This window comes from Onychomys torridus, chromosome 16, assembly GCF_903995425.1.
Source record: "Onychomys torridus chromosome 16, mOncTor1.1, whole genome shotgun sequence".
Classification (NCBI taxonomy): Eukaryota; Metazoa; Chordata; class Mammalia; order Rodentia; family Cricetidae; genus Onychomys; species Onychomys torridus.
This window is the reverse complement of record NC_050458.1, coordinates 45,397,858-45,423,110: the sequence shown is the minus strand read 5'-3', so window position 1 is coordinate 45,423,110 and position 25,253 is coordinate 45,397,858. Positions and strand designations below refer to the sequence as shown.

The 25,253-nt window shown below is 46.6% G+C and overlaps 2 protein-coding genes across 2 annotated transcripts; both read right to left on the bottom strand.

The window, feature by feature from the left end:
- Positions 1–1,854: 1,854 nt before the first annotated feature.
- Positions 1,855–4,292, bottom strand: Atf4 (activating transcription factor 4). The gene is made up of 3 exons (XM_036207911.1): positions 3,778–4,292; positions 2,882–3,199; positions 1,855–2,764 (listed from the first exon to the last, which is right to left on the bottom strand). The coding sequence occupies exons 2-3, from the start codon at positions 3,105–3,107 to the stop codon at positions 1,941–1,943; spliced, it is 1,050 nt and encodes a 349-aa protein (XP_036063804.1). The 5' UTR covers positions 3,108–3,199; positions 3,778–4,292; the 3' UTR covers positions 1,855–1,940.
- Positions 4,293–6,188: 1,896 nt separating this feature from the next.
- Positions 6,189–24,591, bottom strand: Mief1 (mitochondrial elongation factor 1). The gene is made up of 5 exons (XM_036207910.1): positions 24,490–24,591; positions 15,882–16,032; positions 11,768–11,945; positions 11,323–11,585; positions 6,189–10,532 (listed from the first exon to the last, which is right to left on the bottom strand). Exons 2-5 carry the CDS (start codon positions 16,023–16,025, stop codon positions 9,726–9,728), a joined length of 1,392 nt encoding a protein of 463 aa, XP_036063803.1. The 5' UTR covers positions 16,026–16,032; positions 24,490–24,591; the 3' UTR covers positions 6,189–9,725.
- Positions 24,592–25,253: the final 662 nt, after the last annotated feature.

The window sequence follows — 25,253 nt, the reverse complement described above, 5'->3', positions numbered from 1 at the left end:
TTTTTGTTGTCCTTTTGTCCCCCTTAGGAAAAGGAAAGGTCTACAAAAGCTGGGCTGTTGGTCTTGTGTTGACTGCATCTCTGACAGTGTTTAGTGCATGATGGACAGTCACCAATGGTAGGAAGACTGTAGGCTATCCTCTGCCGGGTGACAGGCACTCTGAGCAGGTGAGAGAGAGCAAGCACTACTTCCAGCCCTTTGTCAACACCTGGCAGGGGCTGTAGGTCAGCATGGTCAGTGGCTCCATCTTGGTTCTCCCTAGTCTTCTTGTAATGCATGTCCCAGGCTGCTCCTAACAAGTCAGGTGTGGCAGTGCATGTCTATAACCCCAGCACTTGACAAAGGTGGAGGCTGGGAAGCAACAATTCAAGGTCACCCTTGGCTGCATGTCAAGTTCAAGGCCTACCTGGGTAATGAAAGACCCAGTTTAAACACTGCCAGGATTATCTGGAAGGACTGACATGACATTAGCCCTGCATGGAGGCGGAGCAGCCACAGGAAGTTCTCAGGCAGAAGGACTATCTGGCAAGGGAGGGATGGTCAGTCTCCAAGGGCCCCCACCTGCTGCTCTACCCCATTCTTTCTGCCTTCCTCCTCCCACTACCATGTCCCTAGGTGCTGAGGGTGATGGTAGCTTTTACCATCTCATCTTGGGGGGGGGGGGGACTTGAAATCACTGAAGTGAGGGATTAGAGTAGAGCTTAAAAACAGCTGCACCCCTAGCCCCACCCCCACCAAAACCAAGCCTAGTCAAGTGTAGCCAACTGATGCTTTTGTGTGCGGCTTTTTGAAGCTTTTTTTTTTTTTTTTAAGGTCCTTCTAGCTCAAGCTGGCCTCGAACCTGTGATCCTGCCTTAGCCTCCCCAAAGCCAAAATAGATGCATAATCAGCTACAGCTGCCATTTTCTTCAACTTGTGTACACAGAAGGCATCGAGTTGTCTGTCTGCCTTCACTGATCCAGACACAGCATGTTCTTAGCTTTAGTTTTAGACAAGTTGCTCCCACCCCTAACCAGACAGCTTTGTGCCCCGCCTTAAGAAATCAATTTGCACGACACTAAGTTTGAAACCAGCTGGTCCACCTAGTTGAGTTCTATCTAGGACCCCACCTCAAATCCCAAAAACAAAGTATCAAGTGCAAGTTGAATAACAAGGACATTTGTAACATCTGTTTAGAGCACTCAGTGTAGCGTTCACCAGTTCAGATGGGGTGGGTGGTCAGGCTGGGCCTTAAAAGAAGCCTAACATAATGGCCATGGAAGGACTCCCAAGGTCACAGCCCAAAGTGGAAACCAAGTCAAGGTGTTTCTAGAACTTCTCCACTCTTGGCCAAAGACTATGTATAGGTGGATCCCTCCCTTAGTATGAGGGCGGAAGCCCATGGTCTTAGGAATTCCAGCTCTCGCCTAGATCAGCCCCAAGGGACTATATTCATTCCAACAGCGGGCACTCTAGTGACTCTGCTGGCACTGAAGGCTGGTCTCGGGAACCACTCTTAACCCTGCAGACCTTATCCACTCTACAGCCCAGCATCTTGGTGAGCAACGCCATCTCTATCCCTTCCTCCTCCTGCCCACAACAGGTTTCCTAAGGTCTCTGAATTTTATAAGCTTAAAGAAATCTAATCAGCTTGTGTGCCAAGTACTATACCACCTTATCTAGGTGCCTACATGGCAGATGTCTGGCACAAAGCCAATAATGAACAGATGGTGTTCAGGCAGTTCCTCCCAGTAACCCAGATCCTCCAGCTAATCTATATACCTATCTCATTACCTAAATAGCTCAGATCTGTGTTGAGGCACCATCAACTGTGCACCTGCCACTCAAAAAGAAATTGACACAGCAAACCTGCACTGATACTCTACTACAAAATAATTTATTACAGCAAACACAGCTTCATCACAAGACTATGTACAAGCACAAAGCACCCAACTACCCTACTAGGGAACTCTCTTCTTCCCCCTTGCCTTACGGACCTCTTCTATCAAATCTTTTAGATACTGAATCTCCTTGGCAAGAGAATCTGCCTTCTCCTTCAGGGCTTCATTCTTCCTTTCTAGCTCCTGGCACTCGCCAGTGAGGGCTTCCTGCTCAGCACGCTTCTTCTGGCGGTATCTAGTGGCTGCTGTCTTGTTTTGCTCCATTTTTTTCAGCTTCTTGTCCAACTTTTCAATTTTTACCTTGGCTGTCAAAGTAACTCCAGGGGGGTCGTAAGGTTTGGGTCGAGGAGACCCACGGGCAACACCCGGAGAAGGCAGACTGCTTGGTGATGCCCTGGAGATGGAGGGGCTATGCTGGGGAGAACCCACATAGGACTCAGGGCTCATACAGATGCCACTGTCATTATCTGAAGGGGTGTCTTCATCCTTTACACACTGAGGGATTAGAGTAATGTAAGAAGCTGAGTCAGGCTTCCTATCTCCTTCAGAGATATCAACTTCACTGCCTAGCTCTAAACTGAAGGAATGATCTGGAGTGGAAGACAGGACCCCTGGGGAACAGGGGAAAGGCTGCAAGAATGCAAAGGGGGCAACCTGGTCGGTTTTTGTTGCACTTTCTGGGAGATGGCCAATTGGGTTCACTGTCATGGGCTCCTTATTAGTCTCTTGGACTAGAGGGGCAAAAAGATCACATGTGTCATCCAACGTGGCCAAAAGCTCATCTGGCATGGTTTCCAAGTCATCCATACGAAACAGAGCATCAAAGTCAAACTCTTTAAGATCCATTTTCTCCAACATCCAATCTGTCCCGGAGAAAGCATCCTCTGGGAAAAAAAAAAAAAAAAGTGAATGGCTCAGGCCACATAATTAAGGCAGAAAAAAAAACCATCAGAACACCAGACCCAATAAAAAGAGCACTCTGGAGCAGGTGCCACACTCACCCTTGCCGGTGTCTGAGGCACTGACCAACCCATCCACAGCCAGCCATTCGGAGGAGCCCGCCTTAGCCTTGTCGCTGGAGAACCCATGAGGTTTGAAGTGCTTGGCCACCTCCAGGTAGTCATCTAAGAGACCTAGGCTTTCTTCAGCCCCCAAACCCGACTGGTCGAAGGGGGACATCAAGTCCCCCGCCAACACTTCGCTGTTCAGGAAGCTCATCTCGGTCATATTGTAGGGCTTTGCTGGAATCGAGGAATGTGCGTAAGTCGAAGGTGTCTTTGTCCGTTACAGCAACGCTGCTGCTGGATTTCGTGAAGAGCCTGCATAAGAATCCAAAAGCAAGTCCCATCATCTTTCTATCTAAAATGCAGAATGGCCAAATCCCAGAAGCCTCTGAATGGGGAGCACGTGGGCCCAAGGCCATTGTGTAAGCTCCCCCAGACGCCGGCTCAGGTTGCACAAGATGGAGGCTCAGCCTTGCTGCACCGGCCACCCAGAGGAAGCAGTTGTCCTCGCCTCCTAATACGGCCATCGACGCCGCGCCCCGCCCCTGTGACTCACACCCCTGCCCCGCCGCCATCTTGGCCGCGCCACGTTCGCAGGATGTCGCTGGGACCCCGGCGACCTCGGGGTCGTTGAGCTACCAGACGACGAATGGGAAGCAGCAGCGTTGGAAGCTGTAGCGTTGAAAAAAGCAGCGCTTCCCCACCCCACCCCACCCCATGCCGTCCCATCCCCACCCCCGCCGCCAGCGAGCGCCGGCGTCTCGGGGCCACGCAAACAAGACCGACGCGTCCAGTCGCTCGTAAAGCCGCGTACGGTGGTCAACGCGCCCCGGCCACAGGCCGCGCCCAGCCCCAGCAAAGCACACGCCCTGCAAAGCCGGCCCAGTACTCACGCCATGTCTTAAGCCGGTGGGGGCTGCCGCTGCAGAGCCTGGTGCTGCTGCCGCCGCTGCAAAGGCCAACGCTGCCGCAGGCACTGCTGCCTCTAATACGCCATGGTGGCCGCAATCCCTGCGGGAGGGGAAGAGGAAAGGCGCGACAGCGTACAGATCTTCATGTGTCGCAGAGAAAGGAGAAATGGCCGCGACACGCCCTGCACACCCTCTTATATACTGCACGGGACGCAGCACACCGCGCATCCTCCCGCCGATCACATGACCCGGCCGCAGACCCACCCAACTGCGTCCCATTGACGTCTTGGCCCTCCCCAACCCTCCTCCACTGTGCTCGGGGAGTAGCTGTGGAGTTAACAGACTATCCTGAAGGCCCCATGAAAAGAGAAAAGTACACTACTTTTCAGGTTTACAGCTAGCCGAAGTCACGTGTTGCCGCGGAGGGATCTCTCGATACAGAACTTCCGGTGTTAGCTCACCAGGCGGGGAGAAGTACTTAGCCAAAGCTATTACGGTCAAAGCCGAGACGGCCTGGTTATCACGCGAGACGCCGATCGAGCGCGCGTCGAGCTGATTGGCCCAAGCGTGGCGAGTCATGTAAACCTCAAGTGCCTATTGGCTGCGAACATGCCGCTGTACGTGCATTAGGTCTGTGCGGGAAGGGCGGAGCCACCAGAGATTCCCGCCGCCGAACTGTCATACCTTCCGGCTCTTGTTAAGGGTGACCCTGCTCCAGTGGCTCTCTCATGCATCGTTCCTGGGCAGCTTTGGTCTAGCACGCAGCAAAAAATTCTCCAAGCGTGACCCTTGCGCTAGAAGTCCTCCTTCCCCATATTTGGTGTTCCCAGGACCGAATGGGCAGGTTTTCGGCCGCCTGTAGAGGCCCTCAGAAGTTACCTGGTCCGAGCTTTCAGACTCCTGATCTGTCCAAGGACTGCCCTTTGAGGGAGGGACAGAGCAGAGCGCTCATGTTGAGGCCTCACTGGGAGATATTCTGGTTCCTGTAGCTCGCATCTCTCCTCTGAAATCTGTACTGGGGATATATGCCTAACCTCAGGCCTAAATCATAGGACTGCTTGCTGACATAGGGTCAGTAGCCTTAAAATCATGTTTTATTCAACTGGCTCTCAAGCCCCAGGGTTGTTTTGATTAACTCCTAAATCTAACTTCAAGCATAGCTTCCCAAGAAGTCGTCCAGATGTGCGAGCAGTCGCTTGATACGCGGTAAGTGATGTAGCCCCAAGTCCTGATCAGAGCCAACCCTCCATAAAGGCGCTGTTTTTGGAGTGCTTGAGAGTCCCACTTCTACACTCCAGCCCCTTAAAGGCAGAAACCTTGAGTTTCACAAATACCACTGCCTGGCTCACTCGTTTATTGGCTGGGACATTTGGCTAAGTGACATCCACTCTGAGCCTGTTTCCTTATCTGCAAAAGGAAGCTGTTTCTCTTTGTCCTAAGAGTTATGTAAAACTGGCTCAATGCCTGCCACTTAACTGCTCATTAATTACTTGCAAGCCATGTACTCTAGCACACAAAATCCTGGCACTCAGGCCTCAAGAGCACCACAGTTCAAGGTCATCCTTGACTACATGGTTGAGGTTAACCTGAGCTACTTGAGACTGGGGGAAAGAAGAAAAAAAAACAAAAACACAGTAATGACTGCTATTGTTATTGAAACTCAGAACTTCTGACCCTGACCTAATTTCCAAGTCCCTATCTCCATGATTCATCCTGCTTTCTCCAAGGATGTTTTATGTTTTACTTTTATTGACTGAGACTAAGCCAAGTATAAACAACCAGAATTTGGAGCTGGAGAGATGGCTCAGGGGCTAAGAGCACTTGCTGCTCTTCCAGAGGACCCAGGTCCAGACCCAGCATCACTTGATGGCTCTGGGTGACTCAACAACCATCCATAATTCCAGTTTCAGGGTATCTGATGCCCTTTTTTGACCTCTGTGGGCACCAGGCACGCACATGTGGTACACATGCATACATGCAGGCAAGGCACTCATAGACATAGAATAAATCTTTTTTAAAAATTTAGAAAAAAATTTAAAAAAACCATTAAAAAGCCAGGCAGTGGTAGTGCCCGTCTCTAATCCTAGAACTCAGGAGGCAGAGGCAGGCAGATCTCTGTGAGTTCGAGGCCAGCCTGTTCTACAGAGTGAGTTTCAAGACAGCCAGAGCTACAAAATAAAACCCTGCCTCAATAAACAAAAAAAAAACAAAAAAATACAACAACCAGAATGCACAAGGCCTGCATAATGGGGTGTTTCTTTTTGTTTTTGTTTTTGTTTTTGTTTTTTGAGACAGGGTTTCCTGTAGCTTTGGAGCCTGTCCTGGAACTCGCTTTGTAGACCAGGCTGGCCTCGAACTCACAGTCCTGGGATTACAGGCGTGAGCCACCACTGCCCGGCCAATGGGGTGTTTCTTATCCCCAAAGAAATCTCGAGTGCATGTGCAGACATACAGAAGTTTAGTCCCTTCATGCAAAGGCACCAAAAGCTTAACTGTCTACCCTTTGCTCTTGGAAGGCTCCTGACATTAGGCCATGCAGAAGGTTAAGAAACACTGCCCCAGGTGTTTAGCTCAGTAGCAAGCACAAGGCCCTGGGTTCAGTCCTCAGCTCTGAACGAAAAAAAGAAAGAAAGAAACACTGCCCCTGATAGGACACTATAGAGGTCACAGGAGAATGTCTGATAGCTTCTTTCTCCCCATCCTACTACAGAGATCCAAGTCAAATGCTTTTAAGCTGAAAACAGAGCTAGCCTAGCACCCATGTAAGGAAATACTTCATACCACATACACATATCAGAGCTGTTGGAAAGGAGATTTTTATTTTCTTCTTCCCATGCTGCATAAGATGCTGTTTCCCCAGTTGAATGTCCTCCTTCACGGAGAAAAAGGAGTAAAGGTTCTCTGGGCCTCAAAGCTAAGCTGCTCCTATATGGACCCAGCCCAGATAGGACACAGTTGGTGCCTGATCCCACTCTACCAGCTTACCACACTGAAACCTTGGCAGGGCAGGCAAAGGCAAGGTGTGGACCTGGCCTCACACCAAAAGTTTAAAGACTAGAAGGTGATCGAAATAAAAGTTAACACCCACCTCACCCCCAGTCTGCAGTTAAATACTGAACCTACATCCTGGTATTTTGGCCATTTATAAGTCTAAGAGGCTTACAATCTCCCAGCCTAGTACATGGGTAAACTCTAGTCCCAAGTGCCTCTTCATTTACCTTAGCCTTGAGCTTTTAAGCAAAAAAATAAAAATAAAATAAAAGCTAGAGTTGTAGCAGATGCTCTCAGTCTTACCAAGCCGTAACACCAAGGAAGTGTACCTTGGGGAAGGCTCTGAACACATGGAGCACCCCTGCTCTCAGGGTCCCTCAGGGCCTTGTTCCTGAAGCTGATTCACCTTAACCATCTGAGCTCTCTGAAGGGAAGGTTATGGTAGAGTAAAATCAGCCAGGGCCTTTCCCAAGGAGATGAGGAGTCTCCAACAGTTTTTCCATTTTATTTTTTAAAAAGTCTCAACTGTTAATATGAAGAAAAATACTGCTACCCTGAATTCCGTGTTTGAGAGAAAGGGCAACAGGGAAGACCCAAAAGAAACTTGGGATTTGCTTGGTTACTAAGGTACTGAGTACAGCTTCAGGCATCAAGGATGGAGTCTGGGAGGTACTGGAGAGAAAGGCAGGGTGGAGGCACAGCCACTGGGTCTTCCGACAGTGTGAGGGAAGAAGGGGCAGATTTTCTTCTCCACCCAAGCACCCCAGAGCATCTGCTGCCTCCCACACATATGACAGAGAAAGTGACAGCACAGAAGAAGGCCCGCCAGCTAAGGACAAACGCACAGGGCAGAGCTCTTCTACTCTCCTTGTCCTGAGGACTTCTAAGAGGCTCTTGCTTATAAGATGGCCAAGTCAAAGTTGCTCCTAAAGACAGGAGACAAAGTCACTGTTTGCCTAAATTCACAATGACATATGGCTGTGATTATTGGGATATTTAAAATCTCAAGCATCTTCCAATTTTTGGGTTTTGTTGCACTCTTTCCGGTATCTTAAGTGGAATCGGTTCAGAGATGACAGCTTGGGGAAGTCTTATAATACTTACAATAGGAAATCCAACTCTATCTAAACAAAATCTGATTTTGCAGCAGTCTATCAACACCCCCCCACACCAACAGGCACCAGCTAGAACCTTGACCCCTCAATGTTAGCCCTTCTATACCTACTCAGTCCAACCTAGGCAACACATGTCTTCAACTCCCATTTCATTATTATGAACAGCCAGGGGCATATTTCATTTAAGGTTCTTGGCTTTCTCTTTTTCAAGGTTCTCATTCTATCTTATACAAATCAAAGAGAAACTCCTGAAGGAGTCTTTACATATATATGGGAGAAGAGGCAGAGAGCTAAACAGAGCCTGGCTCAACCTCCTAACCTATGGGTGAGGGGGGAAGGGGGCAGGTACCTATCTCTACCCTAATTTCAAGTGGGTTGCCACAGGGTCAGTGCTATTTATAGTCACTCATTCCCCCCTCATTAGGAAGGGCCAACACACTGCAGAATCACACTGCTGGAGAGGTAGTAACAGGTAAAATAGACTTGATGGAGAACAAATGCTAGACGGGCGATAGAACCAGATACTGTCAAGCCTCTTGTCAGGAACGGAAGCAAAAGACATGCTGACATGATATATTAAACACCTCCCTTCCCCCAACCCGTAGGATACGATTACATGGCCATAAATATGGATCTTAGCAGCAATGTGGGAAGCCCCAACTCTTTCCTGTATGTCTTATCTATGTACTGTCCTCCTAGGTAGCACCAGTCTCCCCAGGAGACAGGCGAGGGACGAGGGCTGGCAAGTCCAGGTGCCCTCTGGCCTGTGGAGGTACCTACAGTGCTCAGCAAACACTCTCAGATCGCTGAGGACAGGGGTCAGGTGAGAGGCATTGGCTCTGGGTGTGTTCTTGCTCTAAGGCAACATTTAAGAAAGGAAGAGCCTGTCAAGAAGAAAACATGGCCACTGGGTTTCAGCTGACACTCAGCTTCCAATTGCCTTCCCTTGGCCTCTACTGCTAAAGCAAGGCCTTCTTCTGTTGGCAATAAAAGAAACCAGCATCCTTGGAGATACTGCCTGTGAAGCCTCCCAGCCTTCCCCGTCTGTGACTTTAGTGACCACAGACAGACACAAGACAGTGGGAATACAGAGCCCCTCCCCATGCTCCCACGGATAGCCATAAAACAGCACCATCTCCAGTAAAACAACTACATCCGGCTCCTCCTGTGTGTGTCAGTGCACCATCCCCAGGGGAAAAACTCTCAGCACAAATAAACAGGAGTTGCTTGGGAGAGGGGAGGGGAAAGGGAAGAGCTTGCTTTCCAGGAAGTAGAGTCAAAGGCTGATTTGCCAGGGCAAAGACTCTGCCAGCCTCCGACCAGAAATCTAAATACTGTCTCATTATTCTGCAGAGCTCAGCTTGAAAACATGCAGTCAGCTCTTGTGTACAGACCACAGGCGACATCTTCATTAGGCAGACATGCTCCAGGAGCAGAGCAAAGAGGTGTGACCAAGAAAGGGAAAGACAGAAGAACAAATAAGAGGCCAAAGGGCAGAACAGTGCCGAGAAGACAGAAAAGCAAGAAATTGGGGCAAAAAACGAAACACCCAACAGCTGAGGCCAGCACTCCACCTTCTCTGTTCGTTCCAGAAAGACCAGCCTAGAGCAAGGCGGCAGTAGGGAGCACAGTGTTTGGTAACAAAAATAGGGAAGGTGGGGAAACCAAAGGGATGTCATTCTAATCCGCATGAAGTGACCAGGACAATGACCAGCAAAACAGGAGGCACCTAGGGACCCTGTGAGGCACCAACCATGTGGCCAAGTGTTTCTAACGGAGACTCTGGGTCTGATCACCCGATGCCCACTCCGGCCTTCACCTGCCCTACGTCTGCAGCAGCACTTCCGGCTCAGACAACGAGCAGTACAGAGTGTACCCCAATTCGTCTATTTCTTGAGGGGTGAGCTCTGCAAATAGGTTCACCTTGGGGTTCAGGGCACTGGGCAAGACGCCAGCCTCCAAGTAGCTGATGAGTCCCCTCAGAGCCTGCAGAAAACGGTCGGCCAGCATGTCTGGAGACCAATCAGCCTCCTCCTGGGCCAAGTGGAGGATGACATTGGTTAGCTGGCTGGCAGTGAGGTGGCCCAGAGCTGGAGTGGACTTGCATATGGCCTTGAGGATCTTGAGGCACAGAGATCGACAGCCTGAGTCAGCCTGGTCCAAGGCCCGTAAGCGTGCCGTCTCAGCAGGACGCAAGCTCAGCCGCCACAGGTTGTCATACTGAGCTAACCGGTGTGGCCTGGCCACCAAGACAGTGTCACCAAGGGTCACTGATGGCAGGAAGTCAATGACAAGGTGTTTGTCCTTCTCATACTGCACTTCTAGTGTCAGGGCTTCTGGGGGTGGTGCTGGTCGGATCACGTAGTCCAAGAGGGACCCTATGGCTGGCCAGTTGATAGAGCCTGCCACTACCTTCTCGAATGTGTCTGCCACTGTCTTTGGGGAGAGGTAGCCACCTACAACACAGCGGTCCCAATAACTGCTACCACGAGGAAAGTACTCTGGGTTCTCACGGCGGACCAGGAAGAATCCAGGTATGTTCATGATGGTGTCCTCGCCAGGTATGCATGACCACAGGTTCTGCTCCAGCACCAGGGGGACAATAAGTTGGATGTGATCAGCTGTCACCACCTGCCAGGGCAAATTAAAAAGGGTTGGTTTTGTTTTTAATTTTTTATTACACTTGAGTGTGTGCATGTGCACACATGTAACATGGCATGGCATGTGGAGGCCAGAGGTAACTTAGAAGTCAGTTCTCTCCTTCCACCATGTGGGACTCAGGGACTGAACTCAGGTCATCAGATTTGGTGGCAAGCATCTTTACTTGCTGAGTCATCTCACTAGCCCCAGAATTAAAAAAGGTTTGCTATTCATAAGACACAGCATAGATCTTAACACCCTGCACTTGCCGACAGTAATGGAAACCACTGATTCAATTAGCACACAGGACACAGGACAAGAAGACAATAAAGGACAGGTTGTGTACAGCTACCCAGGTTCGGGGTTTGGGGTTTTTTTGTTTATTTTTGAGGTAGGAGGTCATATAACCCAAGCTGGTCTCAAACTACATGGCTAAGGATGACCCTAATCTTCTGATCCCTCTGCCTCCTGAGTGCTGAGATGACAGGCCTATGTCACTATGCCTATTTTATGCAATGCTGGGGATTGAACCCAGGGCCTAATACAACTTAGCTATACCAACTGAGCCACATCCTCAGCCCCTATAGCTTCTTAAAAAGTGTAAGTATGACTTGAAAAGAGAAAGGATGGAGCAGAGAAAAAACACTGCTGTGGGCTGGGCAGGATTTACAAGCAAGAGGCTTTCCCACTGAGGCCCAGACACAATGACTTTCTTGAGCAACCACAATACTGAGAAGTATCTGTCTGTGCCCAGTCCCACCCTTAATAAGAACTCTGTTACCTGCAGATCATCATAAAGACTGCCACTCAAGTACATGTCCCGAAGTGGCATATCAGGCAGCTTGGCCCGCAGGAAGCTCCGGAGCTCAGCACATATGTCCACCGCAGCTTGCTTGGCCCGAGCCTGCTCTCCAGCAGGGATGGCTGCCCGGTTCCGGTAGTAAGAAAGAAGTTTCTCCTGCAGGGACATGCGGAGTCGTGACTTCTTCAAGTCTACCTGGCCCCTCCTGGCCAACGGTTTGGGCCGGGGTGGGCAGAATGTATCTGCCAAGGCAAGAGAGAGAGGCATGTGAGCTCTGCCCAAGCTTGCTTAGTCCACAGAAGTCCTAGTCCCAGGAAGGAAAAGGACTTGGCACAAAGGGCAAGTTGCCTGACATTCCATGCTGAGAAATGTCTCCCCAAGTCTAAGTCCAAAGCAGGCCCGGAAAGTTGAAGGAGTTTCTCACCTGTGTCAAAGGCAGCGGAGTCTGTGGGAAGAGTCTGCAGAGACCGGCTCAGGCCTGTCTTCATGTCCTTGTTCAGTAGTCGAGGGGAGCCCATCCAGTTTGGCTCTTCCCAGCTCCTCTTCCCTGAATGGCTCAGGCGGGTGGGGCTGGTAGGGGCACTGATTGCCCGATCATACATCTGTAACACCAGAGAGGACCCAGGACATGCACCAGCCCTCCTCCTCCTGCCTCCTTCCCAACAGTCCTCCCCCCACTCTGCCCTACTAAGTTCTACAAGTTCTCTGTTGTTTTTGTTGATAGTGGTACTGGGCATGGAACCCAAGTCCTTGTGTTTGCTGGGTAAACAGTCTACCACTGAATTACATCCCCAGACAATTATTTTGTCCACTTTATTACAAGTCAATTTTACTTAAATCAGGATTGTCCAACAAAATCACAGCCATTCATGATCTGAATTCTGGTATATGAATTAAATTATGGTATACATGTCAGGTGGTAGTGGTGCATGCCTTTAATTCCAGCACTTGAGAGGCAGAGGCAAGCAGATCTCTGTGAGTTTAAGGCCAGCCCAGTCTACCAAAATAAATAAATAAATAAAATTATGGTATACATTAAAAAAAAAAAAAAAACACCAGAGATGTGTTTTATTATAATCAATAAGGCAGTAGTGTTATTCATTAATCACCTTTTTTTTTTTCAGAGCTGAGGACCAAACCCAGGGCCTAGCAAGCGCTTTACCACTGAGCTAAATCCCCAACCCATTAATCACCTTTTTTTTTTTTAAAGATTTATTTGTTTATTATGTATACAGCATGTATGACTGCAGGCCAGAAGTGGGCGCCAGATCTCATTACAGATGGTTGTGAGCTACTATGTGGTTGCTGGGAATTGAACTCAGGACCTCTGGAAGAGTAGTCAGTGCTGTTAACCTCTGAGCCATCTCTCCAGCCCCCATTAATCACCTTTTTAAGATTAAACTATTAGTCTGCCCTTTCTCCCTTCTTCTTAATTCCAGCAAAGATCACTTTTGTTTCAGGGATGTACCTTTGAGGATTATCCAAATACTCCCTCATGGTGTCCTCTCCCCAACTGATGCCTTTGCTCTTGCTGGCATCTGTGTCAGAGTGGCCCATGGCTGACCTGTCTTCCGCCCAAGCAGACCATGAAGATTTGGTCCATTCTTATGCTTGTCTCCCTTTTCCACAGCATGGCACTGGGCACACTTCTAAAGAAAACTCTTCTTGCCTTTTGATACAGCACCCATTTTTGCTGGGCAGTGTGGTGGTACACAATTTTAATCCCGGAACTGGGGAGGCAGATGCAGGCAGATCTCTGTGAGTTCGAGGCCAGTCTGGTCTACAGAGTTGAGTTCCAGGATAGCCAGTGCTACACAGAAAAACTGTCTCAAAAGCAAAACACAACAAATAAACAAACAAACAAAAAAGAATCACCCATTTTAAATTCAATCCTGGCTGGTCAACACCACAAATGGTAGGATCCAAGGACAGACATCCCACTCTCTCCTCAGCCAATTTTTCTTAAAATAATTTTGTTTTAGTCTAGACTGTAGAGTATATTGCTCCATGCAGAAAAGCTCAGGAAATATTAAATGCTACAGGAAACAGTTAATATGTGTTGTATTTCTTTCTGGAGATATTTATGCCATCTAGATCAGACATTTTTTTCTAGATCAGATATTTTTTATTTGTACATGGGTATATATGTGTGCATGTGCACAGACTCTGACGTGTGTGAATGGACGACATTGGGGAGTCACTTCTGTCTTCTACCATGTGGGTTCCTGGGATCAAACTCTGGGTGTCTGGCTTGGAGCAAGCACCTTTACCTAGACTTCTGAAATCACATTTTCCCTTTTTGGTCATTTCTTCCAATCACTAAGATGCTTCAATATTTTCTCACTATACAACCTTATTCCTTTTGTTGTACCAGGCGATGGTGGCACACGCCTTTAATCCCAGCACTTGGGAGGCAGAGCCAGGCGGATCTTTGTGAGTTGGGGCCAGCCTAACTTCATATGGAAAAACAAAAGACCCAAGATAGCTAAAAGAATCCTGTATAATAAAACAGACTTTGGAGGCATCACCATCCCTGACCTCAAGCTCTACTATAGAGCTATAGTCATAAAAACAGGGTTAGGGGGCTGGAGAGATGGCTCAGAGGTTAAGAGCACTGACTACTCTTCCAGAGGTCCTGAGTTCAATTCCCAGCAACCACGTGGTAGTGCACAACCATCTGGAATGAGATCTGGTGCCCTCGTCGGTATACATAATAAATAAATAAACCTTAATTTATTAAAAAAAAAAAAAAAAAAAGAATTGAATTGAAGACCCTGACATTAATCCACACACATATGAACACCTGATTTTTGACAAAGAAGCCAATGGAAAAAAGAAAGTATCTTCAACAAATGGTACTGGCATAACTAGATGTCAATATGTCAAAGTTTACAAACAGATCCATATCTGTCACCATGCACAAAACTCAAATCCAAGTGGATCAAAGACCTCAACATAAATCCAGTTACAGTGAACTTGATAAAAGAGAAAATAGGAAGTACTCTTGAACGCATTGGCAAAGGAGATCACTTCCTAAATATAACACCAGCAGCACAGACACTGAGAATAACAATTAATAAATGGGACCTCTTGAAACTCAGAATATTCCCTGTTGAAAGGGCTCAGGATGTTGTTCAATAGCAGAGTGCTTACCTAACACTCCACAGTGAACATTGATTTATTTATTCCACAAGTAGTTACCAACTGTTCCTCAGTATCACCAAAGGGTTAGTCCCAGGACACTCCAAGCATATCACAATCCTTAGATGTCTCAGGTCCCTACAGGAAATGGCACTGTAACTGAGTATAATGATCCATGCCTAAAGTCTCAGTCAGGAGGCAAAGGCAGGAAGCTTTGAAGTTCAAGGCTACATAGTGAGTTCCCAGCTAGGCAGGCTACAGAGTAAGACCTTATCTCAAAACAAACAGGGGCAGTGAGAAGACTCTTGCTCCCCGCTAATGCAAGTCTGAGTCCAATCCCCAAAACCCATATAAAGGAAGAAGGTGAAGACCCACTCCACAAGGTTGTCCTCTGATCTCCACTGTACACCTGCACACAAGTATTACACACCAATAAAATACTTTTTTTTTTTTTTTTTTTTTTTTTTTTTTTTTTTGGTTTTTTGAGACAGGGTTTCTCTGTAGCTTTGGAGGCTGTCCTGGAACTCACTTTGTAGACCAGGCTGGCCTCGAACTCACAGAGATCCACCTGCCTCTGCCACCCGAGTGCTGGGATTACAGGCATGCTCCGCCACCACCACCTGGCCTAAAATACTTTTTTAAAAAAGTCATTGTACTTGTATATAACCTGTGCACAGCTTTATATGTGTTTTAAGTTTTATATTATCTAACACAATGTAAATGCTATGTAAATAATTATCCTGATTGCTTAAGGAATGACCCAAAAAAATCTGTACCTATTCAGTGTAAATATAATTTTTTTGTTTGTTTTTCAAGTCAGGGTTTCTCTGTGTAGCCCTGGCTGTCCTGGAACTCACTCTTAGACCAGGCTGGCCTCGAACTCATAAACCAGCCTGACTCTGCCTCCCAAGTGCCAGAATTAAAGGTGTGAGCCATCACACTCAGCCATGCAAATACAATTTTTTAAAAAGTATTTTCAGTCTGGTTAACTGAAGCTGTGGTACAGAACTCACAGACTAAGAGGGCTGTCAGTATTTCAGAGATCCTACACGCTAAGCACTGTTCTGAGCTTCTAGGTGTGTCCAGTCTACCCAGAGGGTAAAGTTCAACACAAAGTATGCAGGCAGAGATAAATGTTTTAAAAATAAGAGTAAGAAAAGCAAACAGAAGTATATGTGTGGCTAGTATTTTAATTCAGGTCATCGGGGAAGGAAGGGTAGTTGGGTTAGTTGCTGTGTTTTACTTGCTAGGATACATTTCTTTCCATCTCCAGTGATCTCTTTATGGCAGAAGCCTAGAAGCAGACTGCCAGAGGAGTAAATTATATTCGCATTCGAGTGTCAGAGGTAGAGGCAACTCACCACCTCCCATCCTGGGACCAGGCCGCAAGCACTTACCCGCTTAACTGCCAGGGTGGCGATGCCCAACATGGCTGCTCCACCAACACCCAGCACCAGCCGGGCATTAGAAAGCACAAAATCAATGGCTGTGCCGATGCCATTGTCATCCTTCTTGCCTTTGCGCTCACCAGCGCCTGCCATTGCTCACCTGAGAATGAAGACAACACAGCCATCACCAATCGGGACCACAAGGACCACTGCTTTGTCCCGCTGCCCCGCGAGCAAGGTTACTGCGTGCAACTCTGGGGTCCAGAGGAGAGGCAGTCCCATGACTCACCTGGACACGGAAAAGAAATGCTAACATATACCACAGAAAAGCCTGTCAACAGATCTGAGACTAAAGCAAACGCTCAGTTGATTATCAGTCCTATTTCTGTGCTGCAGGAAAGTATCCCACCACAATACAAGCCTCCTACTCCTTTACAATGTGGTGGTGCTAGGAAGACGAGGTCTCCCTTCTTTAGCCATTGCTTTGGGAATGTTAGGATTAAGAAACAGACAGCCTGGTCTACAGAGCGAGATCCAGGACAGACCAAAGCTACACGGAGAAACCCTGTCTCGAAAAACCAAAAAGGGGAAGATAAATAAATAAATAAATACATACATACATACATACTGTCAAATCCAAAAACACTCTTTCCCTCACTATACTCACACTACGGCACTTCCCTTTTCTCTACCTTTTACTTTCAATTAAAATATATTCCTACTTCAAATGCACAGAGAATCAGGCAAAGAAGTGTTAAACACAGTATGTACATGTGGAGTCAGATAGAGAGCAATTCACCATCCTTCCAGCTACCACTGTGACAGAGATGAGACAGGAAACCCAGCAGAGGTAGAGGATTCTCATCAGCAGAAGCAGGACACTCACACTGCCACACAACTAGCAATGACCTCCATTTGTTTTATTTAGTTATTTATTTATTTATTTTTGGTTTTTCGAGACAGGGTTTCTCTGTGTAGTTTTGGTGCCTGTGCTGGATCTTGCTCTGTAAACTAGGCTGGCTTTGAACTCACAGAGATCTGCCTGGCTCTGCCTCCCAAGTGCTGGGATTAAAGGTATGCGCTACTGGTTTTTGTTTTGTTTTGTTTTTTTAAAGATTTATTTATTATGTATACAGCATGTATGACTGCAGGCCAGAAGGGGGCATCAGATCTCATTGCAGATGGTTGTGAGCCACTATGTGGTTGCTTGGAATTGAACTCAGGACCTCTGGAAGAGTAGTCAGTGCTTCCTCTGAGCCATCTCTCCAGCCCGTTTTATTTTTTAATAATTTATTTATTCTATGTACATCAGTGCTTTGCCTGTATGCATGTCTGTGTAAGGCTGTCAGATCTTGGAGTTACAGACAGTTGTCAGCTGCCCTGTGGGTGCTGGGAATTGAACCCAGGTCCTCTGAAAGAACAGTCAGTGCCTTTAACCACTGAGCCGTTTCTCCAGCCCCCAAACTTCTATTTTAAGAAAAACTTTTTTTTTTGTTTGTTTGTTTTTGTTTGTTGTTGTTGTTGTTGTTGTTTTTCGAGACAGGGTTTCTCTGTAGCTTTGGAGCCTGTCCTGGATCTCGCTTTGTAGACCAGGCTGGCCTCGAACTCACAGAGATCCACCTGCCTCTGCCTCCTGAGTGCTGGGATTACAGGCATGCTCCACCACTGCCAGGCAAGAAAAACTTTTACAAATAGATTTACAAGGCCTGGTGGTGGTACACACCTTTAACCCAGCACTGGGGAGGAAGAGGCAGGCACATCTCTAAGTTCGAGTTCCAGGACTACTAGGGCTACACAGAGAAACCCAATTTCAAAAAAGAAAGAGAGAAAGAGAAAGACTGATTTCTAACAAGGAGAAGCACTGGATGCAGAGCCCTGTAAACCAGCCTTTAAAGCAACAGCAGGACCAGAGGGTACCTCTTCCTTCTACATCGAAGCAAGCAGAGGCCTCACTGAGCCTGTCAGGCCTTGGCCCTGCTGCTGACTGAAAGATCAAGGTAGGTACAGCCTAACAGTACAACATGGGTTTTAGAGTCAGGAATCCTGAGACCTGAGACTTGCCTTGGGCCTGAGCTAATTTGTTAGGTGACCCAAATGAGTCCCTTTGCCCCTCAGCTATGAGATGGGGATAATGATCGCTTCATGGCCCAAACCACAGGGCTGTAGTGAGGAAAAGCACTGGCTGCAACACCAGTCCAAGTATTTCATCTGCTGTAAGCCCGGCCTTCAAGTGAAAGCTGTCATTAATCAAGATTTCCACCCACCAGAGAGAAGGGCTACAACAGACTGTCCAGTTACTCTGCATGTTTTGAGATGAAGTTCAGAGAGCCTCAAAAACACACTCAAACCCTCCTGTGCTTGAGCTCAAAACTGATAAGCAGAGCAGGCTTGCTAAAGGCTTCCCTGATAATCTATGTCAATACTCTCATCCCAACCCAAGGACCCAGTGGCATCATACACCTGATGACCGGGAAGAGAGCACCCACAAGCTCCAACGGAGAGACAGGTCCTGATTCTAAACCTTCCCTATCCGGTTACTCTCCCTCCAGCATTTACCGATTCTGCTGCCTTCAACCTCCAGGAGACAAGAGCTGCCCTGGCAAGGAGAGTCAGGCTTGGGCCCTCAGGACAAGCAAGGAGGAACACTGTGTTTAACAGGTAAAGTTTCAGATTAGCCAGATGAAAGTTCTGAAAACCTGTTGCATAATACTACTGACCTGTTCATTTAAACCACCTAAGATGGCTAGGGGTTTTTTGTTTTGTTTTAAAATTTATTTATTTAATAAATTATTTAATAATACATTAAAATAATAATAATTTAATGTACATTGGGGGTGTGCCTGCATGTATGTCTTTATGAAGGTATCAGATCTCCTGGAAGGGGAGTTACAGACAGTTGTGAACTGCCATGTGGGTGCTGGGAATTGAACCCAGGTCCTTTGGAGGAGCAGCCAGTGCTCTTAACAGCCCCTAAGATGGCTTTAAAAAAAAAAAAAAAGAGTGGGGAGAGATGGCACAGAGGTTAAGAATTAAGAGCATTGACTGCTCTTCCAGAGGTCCTGAGTTCAATTCCCAGCATCCACATGGTGGCTCACAACCATCTGTAATGAGATCTGGTGCCCTCTTCTGGCATGAAGGCATACATGTTGTATACATAATAAATAAATAAATCTTTTAAAAAAAAAAAAAAGGAAAGAAAGAAAGAAAACACTGAGCTGGCAGAAGGCTGAAAAGAATTGCACTCTGTGAACACTTCAAGCAAATTTTATTTAAACTATTACCCCTAGACACAAAAATAAGAAACCCTGTCTTACCACTATGGAAATCAGTATAGTGGTTTCTCAGAAAATTGGGAATTGATCTACCTCAAGACCCAGCCATACCACTCTTGTGCATATACCCAAGGAAGGCTCAATCATACCACAAACATACATGCTCAACTATGTTCATAGCAGCACTATTTGTAATAGCCAGAACCTGGAAATAATCTAGATGCCTGTCAACTGAAGAATGGATTAAGAAAATGTGGTACACTCTGGGCGGTGGTGTCGCACACCTGTAATCCCAGCACTCAGGAGGCAGAGGCAGGGGGATCTCTGTGAGTTCGAGTCCAGCCTGGTCTACAAAGCGAGATTCAGGACAGGCACCAAAACTACACAGAGAAACCCTGTCTCGGAAAAAAAAAAAAAAGAAAAGAAAATGTGGTACATATACACAATGGAGTACTACTCAGCAGAGAAAAACAATGACAGCATGAAATTTGCAGGCAAATAGATGGAACTAGAAAATATCATCCTGAGTGAGGTAACCCAAACCCAGAAGGACAAACATGGTATGTACTCACTCATAAGTGGATTCTAGATATAAAGCAAAGAACAATCAGACTGCAACCCACAGAACCAGGGAGGCTATATAGCAGGGGGGACCCTAGGATGACTGTGGGTTATAATAAATTTTGGTTTTACTCAATCACTGGGCAAGCCTCAATCAAACATTTCATTATTAGGATAAGAATTTATACTGTATCAAGCTGATAATAAAAAAAAAAATAATTAATTAATAATAAAAAAAATTTTAAAAAGAATATGCTGGCTGTACTTTCAGGAGGGGAGGCTAAAATCTTTTTAGATTATGGACTAGCCTATGGAAAAACATCTGCTGTAAATCAAACAGTGAAAGGGAAGATGAATAGCAATCTCACTTATACAACTTAAGTAAAACATAGCTCTCTGAATAGATGAAGATAGGTTTCTTCTGTATCCCAGAATCTAATCAATATTTATATGTATAATTCAGCTATTTGGCTTAAAAGGGCTTATTGGGAAATGTTATCATTTTTACTACTCTCTACAGAGAAAATATTTTCCAGTTTCAAATAACTCTGGACTTTAGAATTATAACTTGTTTTTATGTTTAAAAAAAAAAAAAAAAAAAAAAAACATTTAACTGGAAAGTGCTGAAGGACCACTGAACTCGATGTTGTATTTACATATCTGTATCTGTATAAAATAATGATTATAAATGTTTGTTTAAATAAGCAAACAAATAAATAAATAAGAGAACCCCTGTCTTGCATGGCCTTCAATTGTTCAGCTCCTATGGACTTGTCTGTTTGGTGGTTCTGAATAGCGAGGGAGAGCCATATATTCAGCATCAGCTGAGGAGTCTTGCTGCTCCACGCTTCCGAGATGGTGCTGTTGTGGGATAATTAGTACACTGTTGTAGTAGGACAGGCCCATAGGGTCAAAGAAATTGGCCCAAACCAGTTGCTGAGGCATGTACATAATGTACTTCCTTATGAGCCAACCTGGAGTCTGCCTGAGGGCCTAGCAGCAGGCGCTCTCAGAGTTTCTGATCGTGCCCAGGCAATGAGGGACGACCATGAAATGCCACCGTTTGGGACGCAGCTTAGGAGCTGGGAGGAGCGTTACTGAATAAATGAGTCTGCTGTTTGCCTTCAAAAAAAAAAAAAAACAGAAGAAAAGAAACCCTGTCTCAAAAAACAAAAACAAACAAAACAACAACAACAGCAAAAAAACCTATTCCAGAGAAGATGTCCCATACCTGACAGGAAGAAATGACAACTCAGGGTCCAGAAATTCCCGCACAGGAAGGCAGGCCTTGCTGGACTTTCCTCTTGATCCATCGTTATTAGATTATACACTATGTCCGGCCTATATCTACACAGCTGTCAATTACTGAACCTAACATAAAAATGGGCAACTCATCCAGAGTCTTTGGGCCTTCATTCTAAGTGCTCCACAGAGGTAGTAACTTGTCATTTCTTACAGGGGATCAACCATGAGTCCTTCCCTAGAACCATGTCACCCAAGCTGGCCTCCAACTCCCCAGGTAGCCTCGAATTCCTAATTCTCCTAAGTGCTGTGATTATAGGCACAAATGATCATATCTGGCTCTTATCTTCAATTTAAAGATGAAGAAACTGGCCGGGCAGTGGTGGCACATGCATTTAATCCCAGTACTCAGGAGGCAGAGCCAGATAGATCACTGTGAGTTCAAGGCTAGCCTGAGCTACAAAGCGAGTTCCAGGAAAGGCGCAAAGCTACACAGATAACTCTGTCTCAAAAAACCAAAAGAAAAAAAAAAAAAAAAAAACAAGAAACTGAAGTACATGTTCTGTCACTAGCCTAGAGTAACTTACACATCAGTAAAAGTGTGCAGCCAGGGTTTGAATCTGGAGCTTATGCTGCTGGGAGAACTAATCCATGAGTCCCAACCAGCCTGCAACACCACCCCACCGCTTGTCGCTAACCACTAGACCTCTAGCCACGATAGCTTCACGGGAGCATCTGGCACATTCACTACTGCAGGCACGGAATGTTTGACATGTTAAGTATCTACTGTAATGAATGAACTACCCCTATGGCTTTGGAGGGGTTTTGTTTCGTTGATTTCTTCCTAAGACACAGGCAGTTCTTTAGCCCAACCTGAAAAAACTTACTGCCTATCCCAGGCCTTTCCAGACATGAGCTGTCGTATATCCCAGGTTGACCGGAAGTTGACTGCCTGTCCCGGGCTACCTTTGTGGTCCTGAGTAGTAGGATTACAGGTTTATACCATCATATCTAGCTTTTCATTTTCCCTTGATGGCAAGATTTAATTTAATAAAATTCACAATCAAAACATCAAAATGCATTTCAGTAACCCCCCACTTCTTCAGACCCACTGCCCTTCCCTGAGCATGCAGGATTCCATGCACACCACCCAACTCTGGTCCTGTACTGCAAAAGGTGGGTCTAGGGTTGGGGATTTAGCTCAGTGGTAGAGCGCTTGCCAGGCAAGCGCAAGGCCCTGGGTTCAATCCTCAGCTCAAAAAAAAAAAAAAAGTGGGTCTGCTGACCAATGGAAGTGTGACTGTGACTGAGAGTCATTACCTAAGGCTTCTGTTTCCTGTCTCAGTAAGCATTCCCCTCTACCCAACTGGCAAGCCTTATACCACAGTCACACTTTATTATATATATGTATTTTCTTTCCCTTCCTTGTTTTGAAACACCTATGTTGCCCAGGCTAGCTTCAAACTAAACAACTCCTACCTCAGTTTTCTGAGTGCTGGGATTACCAGAATGTATAACCATGGTCAAGCTTTATGTCTCAGCCTTTGCCCTTCTCTCGGTGGCCATCAGGCCCTACTGATGTCCACACTGTTATTCACACGTGAGCGCCTCAGTACCTCCATCATCTGACCAAATTCACCACCTCTAGTGTCTCTCACCAATTTACCCTCCACACTACCCTGGCATACTCCAAAACACAAATGTCCCATCATTCCCTTCTTAGAGAGCTGTCACAGCCCCCAGTCAGCTACTGCCTGCTACCAGGAAATCCAGCGTCCTCCACCCCTGGCCCACTTCCACTCCAGGCACACCTATACCCTTCCAATCACAGCAGACCCACTCCCAGCTACCAAGTGCAGTGCCCACCTCCAGACTTCCATTTATTCTCTCCCCGCCGCAGCACGTTTCTGCTTCTCATGGGAGGAGACCTCAACTCTTCTCTGTAACCACCCAAACCAAGAGTGAGCCATCTTCATTCCTGTCTCCATAGCTTTTTGGTTTTTTGAGCTGAGGATCGAACCCAGGGCCTTGTGCTTGCTAGGCAAGCACTCTACCACTGAGCTAACTCCCCAACCCCCACCTTGGGTTTTTTGTTTTTTTTTTGGAAGACAAGGTTTCTCTGTGTAGCTTTGCGCCTTTCCTGGATCTCACTCTGTAGACCAGGCTGGCCTTGAACTCACAGAGATCCTCCTGGCTCTGCCTCCCGAGTGCTGGGATTAAAGGCGTGACACCACCGCCCGGCCCCAATAGCTTTTTATACAGTGCCCACATAGCCCTGTTCATACCAGAATTACTTCCCACTCACTCCTTCTTAGGTTGGTTGTTGTTGTTCTTAAGATTTATTTATGTGGGCTGGAGAGATGGCTCAGAGGTTAAGAGCACTAACTGCTCTTCCAGAGGTCCTGAGTTCAATTCCCAGCAACCACATGGTGGCTCACAAGCATCTGTAATGAGATCTGGGCCCTCTTCTGTATAATTAATTAATTAATTAATTAATCTTTTTTGAAAAAAAGATTTATTTATGAATATGTATTTTTGTTTGCAATACGTCTGTGGCCCATGTGCATGCTTGGTTGGTGCCCATGGAGGTCAGAAGAGGTCATCAGATCCCCTGGAACTGAAGTTATGGACAGTTATGAGCCATCTTCGGGTGCTGGGAATCAAACCTGGATCTTTTGCAAAAACCAGTACTCATAACCACTGGATCACGTCTCCAGCCCTGGTCTGAAGTTTAATGGACCCATCTTCTCCATCCCCAGAGTCTAGGCATATAAAGGACCTCTGAAAGCTTCCTGATGACAATGTCTCCAAGAGTAAATAGAGCTAGGGCCAGTGAGATGGCTCACTCAGTGGATAAACATACTTGCCAACAGGCCTGAAGACCAGAATTTAATCGCCAAGACCCCCAAAATAGAGAGAACCAACCCCCACAAGTCTTATGACCTCCACATGCATGCTATGGCACATGTACCCACACCCGTGATAAAAACGGAACTTTCAATTTAAGAAAATACAAGGTAACACTCTACCTGCCGAGTCCTATTTCAGCGCTGTCTGCACACTGTCCAGGTCAAGTCTCAGAGAACCCAAAGAGATTAAGTACTACAGATGATGACATGAAGGCCTGGGGAGGTTTAGAGACTTAGCTACTAGTTAGCAGTGCCAGTATTTGAAAGCAGGCACTGAATATTATGACTGCTATACCAATTATGGAGTAATGATACTTCCTGCCTCAGGAAGTATGGCGCAATACAATATACACTGAGCAGCAGCTGGCTAGAAACTGAACTCTAATGATTTTAACTACTATCTTTTCTAATATTCTCATATACAGAATAGTATATGAAATGAAACGATGCCAATTCTGTTTTGGTGTGGCTTGTAATCCAAATAATTCTCAGTAACAGGACCCACTTCTATTGACATGTCTAGTGAGTTTTGGAGAGTGAAGGACATACTTTGATGATAAAGGAAAGGTCATCCTTTTCCTAGCTTCTTGCATCAGAAAAAAAAGAAACCTCCAGGATCAAGGGTCTACCTACCTGAGGCTTCCTAAAGCATCTGTGAGGTGGGGTGGAGGGAGCCAGGGGTGTCTACTGAAGGCACCTTTGTCCTCTTCTTGGAATCAGGGTAGGAACAGAAGAGAGGCTCCTAAATAAGACCTCCGAGTTTGCTATGGAGGAAGACCAGGCCCTTCTCCAGCTGCTTCTCCCGAGCCTCTAGATCCTCAACCTTCTGATTTTTTCTGAATTCACGGCGGATGGAAGCAAAGTAGAAGTCTCGATCAGTGTAGCGAAGCTCTCGGCCTTGGCGCAGCAGAGCCCGGTATAGACTCAGAACCGCCTCTCGGCTCCACGGGGCCATGGAGGACGACAAGCAATACACTCTAAAGAGAAGACACAGAAGCCCAGAATCAGAATTGATGACGGCAGGGTCTTAGACACCGGGTCAGGGAACCTTAATGACGGAGACTTCCAAGGACTTCATGGTAGCTAGGATCAGATGCCTACCTCTCAACAGCCCCTCCTGGGGAAGGTCCGCTTATGGCTCACCAGAGCTCAAGAAGTAGACTAGCCTGAGCCTGAGTTCTGGCTGTGAGATCCCACTGCCATGGCACTTAGTAAAAAGTACATAACCCCACTGAGTATCCCCTTCCTCGCTGTAAAACAGAGATAACAATGACATCACGAGAATACCTACTATATAAGGTTATTTTGAGAACTCCTCCTGCAAAGCACCTGTAATGGAATTTTACCAGAAGGTATGGCCTAGGGTGATTAAAGACAAGCATTCAGCCATATCTGCA

Coding starts and splice junctions, on each gene's coding strand:
- Mief1 (XM_036207910.1), bottom strand. CDS start 16,025: ATGGCAGGCGCTGGTGAGCGCAAAGGCAAGAAGGATGACAATGGCATC. Junction 11,586..11,767: donor CTCCGCTGCCTTTGACACAG/GTGAGAAACTCC, acceptor TTGCCTTGGCAG/ATACATTCTGCCCACCCCGG. Junction 10,533..11,322: donor GTCTTTATGATGATCTGCAG/GTAACAGAGTTC, acceptor TTGCCCTGGCAG/GTGGTGACAGCTGATCACAT.
- Atf4 (XM_036207911.1), bottom strand. CDS start 3,107: ATGACCGAGATGAGCTTCCTGAACAGCGAAGTGTTGGCGGGGGACTTG. Junction 2,765..2,881: donor TGCCTCAGACACCGGCAAGG/GTGAGTGTGGCA, acceptor TTTTTTTCCCAG/AGGATGCTTTCTCCGGGACA.